At 38.8% G+C, this 13389-nt stretch overlaps 1 protein-coding gene across 12 annotated transcripts in view; it reads left to right on the top strand.

Annotated features, from left to right (window-relative positions):
* Positions 1–13389, top strand: part of LOC127935428 (microtubule-actin cross-linking factor 1) — a 156356-nt gene that overhangs the window by 48634 nt on the left and 94333 nt on the right. The window contains exon 1 of one of the 12 annotated variants that reach the window (XM_052533273.1): positions 4961–5512. The exons of 9 other annotated variants lie outside the window; for them this stretch is intronic. In XM_052533273.1, coding sequence (XP_052389233.1) covers positions 5392–5512 — 121 coding nt within the window. In that variant the 5' untranslated portion in view covers positions 4961–5391. Of the gene's footprint in view, positions 1–4960; positions 5513–10378; positions 11262–13389 lie in introns of those variants that run through there. 2 more of the 12 variants (XM_052533278.1, XM_052533276.1) reach the window with 2 other exon arrangements.

Raw genomic sequence — 13389 nt, 5'->3', positions numbered from 1 at the left:
ACAGTGCGTGTCTGGCTGCACTGAGCACACACAAAGCTCAGCTGTGTATCTCTTCATGCTAAATGCTTCCCACTCTACACCATTCTCACATCCCTGTGCAACCCCTGTCTCAAACACTTGAAGGTGACTGCAATGGTCACTCTTGAAAACACAATTATTCACTGAAATTCAGCTTTAAAGCAATTTTATCTGATTTGGGACATCCCTTAAGGCCAAAGTTTTGATGTGAACAATTGGCATGAACATACAACGAACAACAGGAGGTTGACAAATGGACACTAGAAAGTTACATAATGCTTAAAACCAAATACCGGATAGTTTGGACTTTAATTGACATCCCTGTTTTCAGTATTTTCACTCCAGTTATCTCCCCAAACTTTTATCTTCACCCAGCTTTATGGCAGCCAACAGCACCTACCATGTCGTTCTCATTTTTGAAAACATACTGACAATGTTACGGGTCAATGATTGTCAGCTTTCCCACCACTGGAAAAGATGCATCAACTGGAGTTTGGTCAATGTCTCGCTTGGTCCCTCACAGAGAAATAGAGGTCTTTTATGAGGGGTCAAGTGACTGACAGAGGGCAAGGCCGGTACCTAATTTACGGGTTACCGTGGTGATGACAGGAGCCAGGGGAAAATGGAGGTGATGGCAACGTTCTTTCTTTCAGTCTTATATTTGTGTATCCTCCTACATTCCCCCCGTTCTTTTTAACTCTTCTGTCTTTATTTCTTTCCCTGGTCTCTGTCCTTTCCCTTTCTTGACCTCTTCTTGAAATGAGTCTCTCTCACGACCTTCTCTCTCTCCGTATCCCCTCCCCCAATCCCCCTCTTCCATTCTTTTCCTCACTATTAACCTGTGATTAAATAAGCCTGTTGTCAGCTCGGGAGGTTCGGCTCCTGGGTGAAAGAGGGATGAGAGACTTGCGCTCTTTCACCACAGAGGTGTGAGAGTAAATCGTTTCTTTTTTTCTTCTACACTTCATTCCTACCGTAGGGACGGTTTCTCTGTGCTTGCCTAATGACTCTGTGCTCCACTTCCTGGCTGCAGTGGCAAAGTGGCTCAATAAAAAGGACCTTTTAAACTGCATTGAACTGAGTCCAGGAAGCTCAGCCATAGACTCTGACGCAGCCGTGGTGTCAGTGTCCACACACCAACACACAAACACTCAGCTTGTCCTGTTCGGTTCACTGACTTTTCCCGTTAAGTCAAGAGTTTAGTAATGCATTGAATATTCTTTTTCCTATAAACGAAACCATTTTTAAAAATCTCAAAGACAAAAACTAGTAAAGATGCAAGTGGGGCATTATATATTATGTGTTTTAGAATATGTCTTGTCTTCAGCTCATAATTGTTCCTGTAAAGGTTCCTCTGGGCTGCTTTATTCATGCAATATTTATAGTATACTCAGACGGTCTGCTCAAAGTGTTTGTGTAGATGGTCTGAGGCAGTGAGATTAAACCGGTGTTAAGCTTTGCCTCTGTACCGTGTAGGTTATTTTTGTTTGTGTGGAAGCATGAAGTCTGCTCAGTTTGAAGTCATCTTTTAGTGACACCTTCAGGCATATTTAAACAGGGGATGGGTTACACGTACTGAGTGCAGTTACACTGTGTCTACTCCGGATGTGACAGTTGTCTGTCTACACTGGACGCGACAAAGCGACTGTTGCAAATCATTTTAATTTTGTGTCGGTACGTCATAACTAGAACGAGGCAGATTTGTTGTGTCCCGCGGCTCGCGCCGGATCCAGTGTAGACCGGATCACTGATTATAATGGGTTCTACAGTATTTTGCTGCGCCACACCAGATCGTGTTATTATCAAGAACTTCAATTAGAATAAGAAGACTAAAAATATTATTATAAAAATAGTATTATCTTGTTGGTGTGTTGAATTAGGCTTATCTGTTTAAATTCTTGAATAGTCTTGTGGTTTTACCTCTTCCTTTAAAGTTCTGCAGTTTCATGATACCTGCCTCGGGTGAGTTTCTGTGTTGCTTCACCTGTGCATGTCAGGCAGATTACTGACGTCTGTCGTCATTATCAGACGAGTGAAAAGTAACATCTGAGATCAGTTGAGAGCGGTGATGTCATGTCTTAAGTCTGACTGTTGTTGGCTTTAGAAGCAGCAGAGCAGCCTTTGACTTTAGCTTTTTCACATGCTATGACTGTTACCACACTGCCCTCTATCATTATTTCTTAGTATTACAAGGAACTGTCGGTTAGCTTTATGAGAACATAATTTTTTATTTTGTGTGTTTAGAGGTTTGTTTGTGTACAGTCATTATTCACAAGCACAATTGCTTTCATGTTTGGGATGTTAAACCAAACATCGTCCAGAAATAAGGACATTACTCAACATAGTGTTGTTTCAAACCTAAGTGTTTTTTTTTGTTTGTTTGTTTGAAGTGTTTTAGACTGTAGCTGACGTGTCCCACTTATTCTTAGTGACCGTTCACGCAAACCTTGCATTTCTTTTCCCCCTTCTACTGCCCACATCTCACAATTTTCAAAGCAAAAAGCATTCTGTATGGTCCCTGAATGGGTTTTTTCCATCTGTCCCCATTACACCCTGCCTTTGTTTGCGGTCAGCACATTTCTGGTGACCTTGTGTTTGATTTGTAGGAGGGACACTAGACTGAAATGGTGAAGACATATTTTAGTGCAAGAGCTCCAAATTGTATTTTGGGTTACTGTGTGTGTGTGGGGTGGGGGGGTTTAGACATCAGGGTGACCATGTCAACTTCCTTGTTGAATTTCATATTTAAATATGCAAGAGTTCTCCATGTTCTCCTCTCTGTCTCTCCATGTTACCTGTGGCTGTCCTCAGGGGAAACGCCTTTTCCTACAGCTTACCTGAGAGTCATGCATCACATACTGTTTGTCCTGTAGATGTGCAAACAGACTTTATTGTGTTTCTTCTGCATATATCCAGTAGCATTTGAACCGGACCTTCAGGAACACCCATCATCTTATGATCATCTGCTTCTGTCATTTTGTCAGTGTTCATTTGACCTTTGCTTTGTGAATGCAGTGTTTGGCAGCTTAGATTTGGATTCGTGCACAGAGAGATCATGGTGCTGTATTGAAGTGTGTGTTGCTTTTTGTTTGTGTTGTTGGGTGAATCTCACACAAAACATGCCTGGGTCACATTTGAAGTGCACTTTTTCTTTTTTGAGTTTTCAGCGTGAACACAATAATCACTAGGATTGGGGATCGAGAGCTGGTTCCAGTTTTCCAAGAACCAAGTATTCAAAAAGACGTGCATTTCGATTCCACTTAAAGATTCCTGCGTTTGCATTTTAACGTGATTTTAAACCATTTAAGCACAGGAAGGGAAATTGCGGACTACGTTCATTGCTTTTTTTTAAGTAAACACGTTAGACTGACGCGTTTGACTGTTCACATCTTTTGCAGTCAAGTTCAAATAAGTTCAACTTGTAAAAACACATCTCGAGATCTTGCGTTTGAACTGACTTCTCTTTCACATATTGCGACAAATATGCATAAAAATATGTTAGTATATCATCATAAAAACACAGATGTTTTTGTTCTTAAATGAACGTAAACCGATGAAAAAGAAACTAGTATTTTAGATCTGTATACGTTCGTTGAAGAGACAGCAGACTAATAAACGTGCTGCCTGTCACTCACTGATCTTGATTGAATATCTATATCTTCAGTAACTTTAATTAATATTAATCTATATTTTATTTATGAAAAGAAAAAATTGAAGTTTTTACACTTTGTTTTCAATTTTTGTACCTGAAACGTGGTTTTTTTGTTAAAACCATCTGCAAACGTTCTCGTGTGTTAGTTTTCTGTAGGCTGCTGATTTTAGCTCATGTCATTTAACTGCAACAAAATGCTTTGTAAAAAGACAGAATAAATGTTTAACATCTAATTGTTTAAAAGGAATTGCTAAGAATTGGAATTGATAAGCAGAATCGGAATCAATACGATTCAAATGATACCCAACCGTACTAATCACACTATTTAAAACTGGTTTAAATAGTGCAGAAGTGTGTGAATCGGGACGCACCAGATGTCTTTTACGTTTACAATTTTTTCTCTCTCTGTTTTTATGTTAATTGAGGTCTTCTCGTCAAGCTTGTTACCAGCATGTAAACCCCAGATCCTGTGTGGTTTAACACAGCTGCCACAGATTTGCAGTTGTTACTCTTTTTTTTTTTTTTTTTTTTTACACCCGCCCTCAAATACTTTTTTTTTTTTATTTATCTCCTCTTGTCATGCTATAAGCTTTCTTTTTGTAAAGTCCCTTTTCGTTTAGTGTTTCCCCCTTTTTTACTTTTTGTAAATACATGATACAGTATCAGACTGCAGAGTATGTGGATATGACCGGTGACAAATGTGATTGGACAGAACTATAGAACTGATAAAATACGATTGGATGCCCCCCCCCCCCACCCAAATTGCTAATGTACCCACCTGTCACCACAAAACCACAATGATTCCACTGATTGCCTCAAACCGTTGCACACATCTTTAGGCACACCCAAAATGACATGCAGTTGGAGTCACAGCACCATCTGCACTCAGCTAAAATACTTCTGTTTACAGTAAAGGCTCTAACAGTGAGACCTCCAGGTGCTTTGACTGGAGTTAGTCATGCTGTATCACTGCATGACCGCATACAGCATTCAGTACATGCAAACTAATGACAGAACGACTCTGTAACATCATGCACCGTTAGTTCTCATATCATTCACACATTCAATGAATGCAGCTCGCCCCAAATGAGATCACTGGGTCAGTGGTCACACACCCATCAACGCTATCTGCCTCTTCCCCCTTATACAAGTTCACCGCTCACAGAGGATGCTCTCCGTAGAAGGTCTCGTGTAAATATGGAAGAGACGACAGCGCTCACTCATAGCAACAGAGATACACACACACACATAAACACACATCCACTTCACATGAACATGCGCCAATAGCTGCACTGTCTCGAACAAGAAACACGAGCTGCCAGCCACGTGGGCAGATATAGAGAAGAGAAAACTTGATGCTCTTTTTAGTTTTTTCTCTTTCTTTGTTCATGTTGGCTTTATAACGGCTCATGGAGCGATAGCTAAATGCATGCCGCTTGTTTCAGAGGAAAGGAATTCAGTGTAAGTGTGTCAGCGAGAGAGGAGGGAGTAGAGACAGAGGAAGACTGAGTTAGATGATTCGTTTCAGCAGTTACTTTTTCAAAAGAGGGAAACTTGGAGAGAATAGTAAAAGGTTTTCTTCATTTGCAAAGCGCATAGATTGATGTCTGAAATTGGAGAAGAGAAAAGAAAGGTTGCTAAAGGAGGGATCCAAGCTACGCAGATTATAGTGGACAAGAAGTGACACATTTTTGGAACGTGATTGAGTTTGAGATCAAGTTATGGAACTGTTTGATCCAGAAGTCTTCTTGCCGGTGCTCTTTGTGGCAGCTCACCTTCTGACGGCGACTGGAGTGTGGTTGTGCCGTAGACGCCAGAACGCCAGGAGCGCAGATTGTCTTGGTAATGCATGTGTCTTTCCCTGTCGCTTTAGGTGTCTGTCATTCCCCCCGGGAGGGAATCTCATGGATTCTTGTTTCCATTTTTGGCTCCGCCTCTTCCTATTACATTGATGCTTAGATATAGCATGTTGACAGGACCCCCAAAAAAGAAATTCAGGAGACGTATTACAGTACCATGACTTAAATGTGTGGATAAAAAAAAAACTTAAAATAATATTGGTTTATTTAACCCTTTTAAGTTGCCAACATTTTATTCATTACAATAACTATTGAAATTCCTGTCTCTTTTTTTTAATGTTTTTATTTTTTGTTACCTTTATTGAAAGGTAAATCATCTGAATGAGTTTTAGTTCCCAGCATATTTTGCATAGGACTGAATAAATAAATGCTTAACATTTGTTTGATATTTTAAGAGTTTTTGTTATGATGACGTTTTTGTGGTTAATGGTTACCATAGTTGCATAAGCAATGACTGTGCAAATGCCAGTAATAAAAAAAAAAAAAAAAAATCATAAAATTTACATAAGTTAAATATATCATGTACTTTGCTAGCTGTTGATTTGAATTAAAATAGATGAGATCAATTGGTTCCAGGGCCATCGCTCAATAATGTTGAAATTAGCTGGAACAGCATTTTGTTTGTGTGTGTGTGTGTGTGTGTGTGTGTGTGTGTGTGTGTGTAATCAACTTAAAAACTTAATTTGTTTCTGCTACAACTTAATTTCCTGTAACTCAGTGTAGCTTATTGGTTGAACATAATTTAATTAAAAATAATAAAAAAGATTGATGCAAACCTATAAAAAAAAAGTGTGGTATGGAGATGACAGATGTACTAAGACTTCTTAGAGGTTCTTTTATATTTGTGTTGCATGCTGTGCTGTAATAAATGTTTTATGTTCTCACACAGAACTGATAATCATAAGCCTCACACAGTGTAAAACTGTCATTGCAAAGTTTGTCTTTGACATGTAAACATTGCAGCTCTGCTGTAATTTATGCAATTAACTTAATGTCATGTGCCATTATGCTTTTGTAAGGGAATTGAGTTTTGCATTCATGTGGCTAGTTCAGACTTTGACTGCAGAGCTTTGGGTGAAGAACAGAGGTGGTCCTGGGTAATGTTGAATGTCCTGGTGAGCATTATTGGTGATTGCTCTGTCAGGAAGGATCAAGTCAAATGGGGTGTTGTACCCAAGTGGGCACAATGTTGTGACATGGTGTAGTGTTGGGCGATATGGTCATTTTTCAAATCGTCATATAGTTAGTCTGTGAGATCGACGATACACGATATTATCGTGCATGGGTGAAGCAAGAGAGAGACTCTTTGTTCTTGTCATAGCATAACTATTTGGTGTTTTAAACCGCGCAGGTGTCCGAGAGAGCCTATAAATCACTAATAATCAAAAAATATACTTTCAAACATACTGATAAACTAACTTTAAATATCAAATAATGTATTTCATATATAGTTCATATATAGTTGGATGTAACTGTCATATCGTGCGTTCTGTGACAAATCTGCTGCATCTGCGCACGGAAGTTATCGGTCTAAATGTTCAGTCAAAAATCAGTCAACGGTGTAAATCAGTAGTAGATTTTCAAGTCCAACAGTTTAACACTAATATTGGAAATAAATGAGCACATTAAATATAAAGTATTCAACACAGGTAAGTTCATATATTTGGAGTGAAGCTGAATTGAGCTGATGCTCCGGACCACTTCTAGCAGACAGAGTTTGCTAGAAGTGGCCAAATCTGTGACTCACGTAACTCTCATGTGGCTTGATCTGTTGAAATGTCTGAGTGGAGCAGGGGGCTGTTCTCTTGGACGATTTGCATCCATGCATACGTGTATGAGGGTGAGCAAGCTCTGGGTCATGCGAGGTCTGTCTCTCTAGTGTATATGCTAGCAGTCGAGGCCTGCGTGTGGTGGACCGATTGAAAAGTGAAAGAGATGCAATACTGCTCCACAGAGGTTATTATTAGCAACAGCAGGAAGTGTAGCAGAACATGGGTGTGGGTAAAGGGCCAGGGTTGGGCACATGCCGTTATTAGCTTCTGTATGTGTCTCTCTGTGTTTAGTTTTCACTAGCAACCACTTTTTGTTCTTGCCGTTGTACTCAGTTACACGTTAATACAGTAGCGGTAAACCTCAAGTCTGGGTGATTTATTTGGAACACAATCCAAAACAAATGGCAGAGTTCTGCCCACTGTTATCCATCAATCCCAGTGTCCTCTTAGGTTAATGCTTGTCTGAATTCCGCTACAACACCTCAAGACTAATAGACTTTGTTTTAATGGGTCTTAGTGCTTTGGCTCCTCCTGCAGAAGCTTACTGTTACAGTCCTAGCACCTCTTTATCCCTGAGAATTGTCCTGAGTGAGACATTTGGCTTTTACTTCCTCTGACATGTGACAATAAATAATTAATACAAACAGCGTGGCGCTGGCAGAAAATCTTAACCTGTAGGCCTAAACGAAGTAGAAACTTGCATGCTTAAATACAAGCAAAAGAACCTTGGATAACACAAGCTATAAATGACATAGGATTGTAAATGGAAAAGTAGGCCCGTCCTCCACATTGGTGGCCAAATATCAGAACATATTTGGCATTTTTGGGTTGCTTTGTGATTAGTTTTTAAAAGTGTGCGGTTGTTTGGAATTTTTTTTTAAATGTTGTTTTTAAAGAAGTTTATTTTACTCACCGAGGCTGCTTTTATTTGATTTAAAAACAGTAATATTGTAAAATATTATTTTTTATTTGATATATTATTTTTTTTATTAAATGTAATTTGTTCCTGTGATGGCAAAGCTGAATTTTTAACATCATTGCTCCAGTCTTGTCTTGTATCACATGATCCTTCAGAAATCATTCTAATATGATTTGCTGCTCAGGAAACATTTATCAATGTTGAAAACCATAATATAGAGATTTTTCAGTGTTCTGTAAATAAAAAGAAGGCTTAAAAAAAACATATTTCAGAAATAAAAATAATTTTTAACAAATGTATTTACTGTCCCTTTTGATCAAATTAATAAATGCTTGTTGAATAAAAGTATAATTTTTTTAAATGTCCTACTGAACCCAGTCATAATATTTAACATAGCATACATAAATATTATACATAATAAAAAAATCTAGGACTAAAAAATCAGCAGTAAATCTCAATCACCTGCACGCTTTCACATGGAGCAGAATTTACTACACAGATCCGTTGTTCATTGACAAATTACACAAAACCACAATCATATTTTGCGCATGTTTTGTGCAGCTTGTCAATGAACAACGGATCTGTGTAGTAAATTCTGCTCCATGTGAAAGCACGCAGGTGATGGTGATTTACTGCTGATTACAGAACCGTCTTTACTGTCAAGATGCGCATTAAATCTAGCATGCATCGCATTAGAGAACTGTGGTCCCAAGGAAACCTAATTTGGATGAAGTGGGCTGGCTGGAGGGGAGATCAGCTAATTGCATGGATTATACATAGACAGAATATGAAGAGCCTGGGTCTTATTCAGTTTAAAATGTGCAGCATCATCCCCCATTTCCCAGAATCCCACAGACTGAACTTGTTGTTCGTGTGGAAAGACAAATGGAAAAGAACAGAAGTAGTGCTTGAGGGAGGGAGGGAGTGAGAAGAGGAGGACACAAGCTGAGCCAGCCTCAGAGTGCCACCATGAGGAGGGAGAGAGAGTCTAAAAATCTAAAAATGAATGAAAGAGAAGATGAACTGGACTGAGAAAACTGCAAACCAGGAAGAAGAGAGCACACAGAGGAGGGAGCACTGTCCAACTGGACCTGATGAGAGATTAGAGGAGATAACCACGAAGAAGAGGGGCGGGAGAGAGAGCGAGAGGGATAAGCAGAAGCACTCTGTGTGGCATTAGGAGTGTAAGCTGTCTGGTATTTATAGTTCAGACCGAACAACGGTGTCTCCAAATAAAAATCAGATGAGAAACTGGGAAACGGAAGTAGAGAGTTCATTGGGAATCTGCTGGAGGAAGAGACAAAGATGGTATAAGTGGAAGGAGCACTAATGGAAATGACATGAAAGAGGAATGAGAAAAGCTGTCTTGTAATGGCATTGTGGGGTGACCTTTTGTGACGGTCCAGCTGTACATTGTACTCTCAAAGGATAATCAGGGTCTTTCCTACGTGCCTCCAGCATCATCGCAGGGATTTACAGAGCTGTTTAAATGAGACACCGTGGGATCAAATATCAGATCACGTCTGTCTGCCGATTGGCTGCAGCTCTGTGTTTGGTCACAGCTTTATGACATCATGCAAGCATCATGTTCGTTACTTCTGCTAGTTTTGCTGACTCATATGTTTGTGATCTCACACCGTTTCTAGAAAATATGACACATGGAAATCAAATTACGTGACTAGTAGGGCTGCATGTATAATTGTCTTCTAATTGTGAAAATGATTGATGTTTCTTTCGATTATTCAAGCATAATCGTCGATATTTGGGTTATATCCAAATAGGAATCTCGACTACATTGTCTGCATTGGGGTTGCTGTTTAAATGCATTTACAATACATCTGTGCTACAAAACAAAGTATTTTTTTACAATACTGTTCTACAATACAAAGTCAAAGTTTAAATAAAAAAAACATACACATAATTTGGAATAGGTATTTCACTGTTTTAGCTTTAAGAGAAGCTTCTTACCAGTTTTCATAATGTTGAGATTAGGTCAAATAAATCTTGCACTTGAGTTGACATTTTCTCTATTTGTGCTTCATGAAAGTACAATAACTAATGCAATTTTAAAAGAAAAAGAATGAATAATTGTGATCATAATTTTTCAGCAAAATAACTGTTCTCATGCAGCCCTAGATGCACACTCATTTTCACTTTCACTTTCATACTCTCCTCAATGCAGAGCTCTGCAGAGGAAATGAACATGCAACATCTCGTCGTTCACTTCTTTATTGCTCGATTGGACCATGTCACCTTGCATCACAAGACTTTTTATGATATGGATATGGTTGTTGTCATAACCATAGTTTTCTCAAGGTGTTTTCCAGTGTAAAGGTAAGGTGTGCACTTGAGGACAGGTGTTTGCATGACGACAGAGGGCAGTCACTAAACTCTTCAGATGACATCATCCTATGCATGATAATCTCTCATTTATAGGCTTGCTAATTTTTTGGTTGCAAAGAGACTCTTGAAGATGGATTGCTGCACAAAAAGGTTCTTCATTCAAACAGGAAACTGAGTAACCACGGATCGTGAGAGCGTGAAAGCAAGAGGTGGAAAGGACAGCACTCATTACTGCATTTACGACGCATCTCTCCTCTGAGAGAGCGAGAGTGGCAGTAGTTCAAAGGGAGGAGGGGAACATCACTCCTTATTTAGTTGTGAAGGTGGAGCTCTTGTAGAGTTTGACATGCACATGTTAGCCAAGCTGCATGTTTGAGCTGAGCTTTGACATGGCAGCAAACATGAAGACCGGTGAACGAGGAGGAAGAGTGTGGGAGCTGTAGATAGATCAGGAGGAAGTGAAAATATCTCTGCCTGATTTCCTCGAGAGTGGATTTGATTTTCAACTCCGAATGACAGATTGGAGTGTGTTTGGACTAAAGGTGTGAAACGCCACACTCAGAGACATGACAGGAAGATGAAGGGGAAGGTAGATCGTTCTGGAAGCCGAAAGGAATAAGTCACCACCAGAATGCGACCTGAATATTGCACGGAGCGGAGCCTGAATGCTCATCTGCACGCACTCATGTGCTGCGCAGGTCAGTTTCTATTTGTGTTCCTGTGCGCGTGTCGTCACCTGGTCACATGGACGCTGTGATTTGTGTGTCAGCGGATGTGCCGTTTGCTGATATGTGGTTGTCCACTATTGTTGTGACACTGTATCAGTGTGCGACCCCACGTGGATGAGCGCGAGTCTCTCTCTGAACCACGTTTGCCCAGTTTAGGGTGTGTGAACCAACATAATGACACCCTGTACTGAGAAACAAAAGAATATGACAGTTACAGACATATGGATAAAAGGGGATAAGTAACATGACACATATTTCTTTTGCAATAGTGTGTGTGTGTGTGTGTGTGTGTGTGTGTGGGTGGGTATGCATGAATAAGATCCACAATACAAAAGTGGGTGTGTTAGATACAGTATGTGAAAAGCTGAAAAGGTGTGTTTGCTGTACTCATTAAAATGTCAGCTTCTGCCAGACTGAATTCCCACGCTAGTAGAGAACTCGTATGTTTTTACTCTGTATTTTATTTTTGTTTTCATTTAGGTTGATGACATTAATATGACAACTTTTTTTTAGCATGTATATATAATTTATACGTGCATATATATTGTGAATTTGAGAGTGGGATGCTCTTTGTGTGCTTATCGGAGGAAGTGCACCACACAGTTGCTTAGTATTGCTTTTTCACCATAGCAACCACATTAACTGTACCTCACTGTAAGAGGCCAAAATAAAGAGGCAGATAAAGCAGGAGTGTAACAAACTCATAGAACAGCAGGGTTGTGCGATCGATTTCTATTCTGTGCATGGTTGCGTCACTAGTCTGGCATGTTCAGAATAACGAACAGAACAAATAGCTCGTCTCAGTTCAAAACTTCCTACACATAATTCCTTGTTTGCATATCTGAGGCGTCAGGTGTCAGAACAGGACTGTACTATGTCCACTTAGATCGCTGCTAAATGTACTGAATTAAATAGCATTCAAGATGTTTGGGCATTTCTGGGTGCTTACAGTGTGGTATGACGCGACATCAAGCCGAACACGCTCTTGTCACGGTGTTCTGAGCGTGCAATCATGTGTGACTTTGACAGCCTGCTACATGTTATAGTAAGTTGTGGAGAATGTAGGTCAGGTGACAATGGTAATGACGCTATTAACTGTTCTTTTTTTAAACTTTCAACCTAGTTTCCATTTTTAACAAACCTTTGCTAATTTAGCTAAAGATGTATTGCTATAACCTGCTTTGCCTGTCAATTAAATTGTTTTATATTTTGGATTTAATATCACTTTCCAAAAGGCTTTATACAAAAATAAATAAACAAATAAAAGCACGGGTGTTTTATACATGTATTGCCAGGAAACAACTAGGATGTCATTGTATTTTACACTGGTGTGTCCTTTCTGTGAAAATAACAAACACACACACATTTAAGTTCAAAACTTTTGGAGTCATGCTCATCAAGGCTTGTTTATTAAATAAAAAAACAGTAATATATAACGTGCAATATTATGAAATATTTTAACAGTTTAAACTGTTTTCTATTTTAATATTTTAAAATGTTATTTATTTTTATGGCAAAGCTGAATTTTCAGTCTTCAGTGTCACGTGATTCTTCAGAAATCATTCTAATATGCTGATTTGATGTTGAAGAAACATTTATTATCAATTCTTGTTATTAAACATTCTTATTGTTATCAGTGTTGAACACAGTAGTGCTGCTTAATATGTTTGTGGAAACCATAATAGATATTCCAAGATTCTTTAAATGGAAGGTTTATATAAAAAAATAAAATAAAAAAGCGTTTCTTTGAAATACTATCATTTTTATCAATTTAAAGCTTTTACAAATGTAAATAAATAAAAATTAAATAAAAGTACAATTCAAAAAATAAATTAAAATAAATTAAATCTTACAAACCCAAACTTTTGAATGGTAGTGTATGTACAGTGTGGCTTTCTATTAAATCATGTGACCACAGGTAAAATGTATAACTTATATTAATATATTGTTCATTAAAATACATGATGTAGCATTTTATGCTCTGTGCTTGAATTGAGGCTATTTGAAGCAAGAATGAAGGGACTCTTGTAAATAATACATAATTAACCCAAACTCTCTTCCTCCCCCCTTCCCGCCTCTCCCTCTTTTTCTGCTGTTT

The sequence above is a fragment of the Carassius gibelio genome, chromosome A19, assembly GCF_023724105.1.
Source record: "Carassius gibelio isolate Cgi1373 ecotype wild population from Czech Republic chromosome A19, carGib1.2-hapl.c, whole genome shotgun sequence".
NCBI classification, from domain to species: Eukaryota; Metazoa; Chordata; class Actinopteri; order Cypriniformes; family Cyprinidae; genus Carassius; species Carassius gibelio.
Note: the sequence above shows the minus strand (reverse complement) of the source record. Positions and strands in the feature narration are given on the sequence as shown.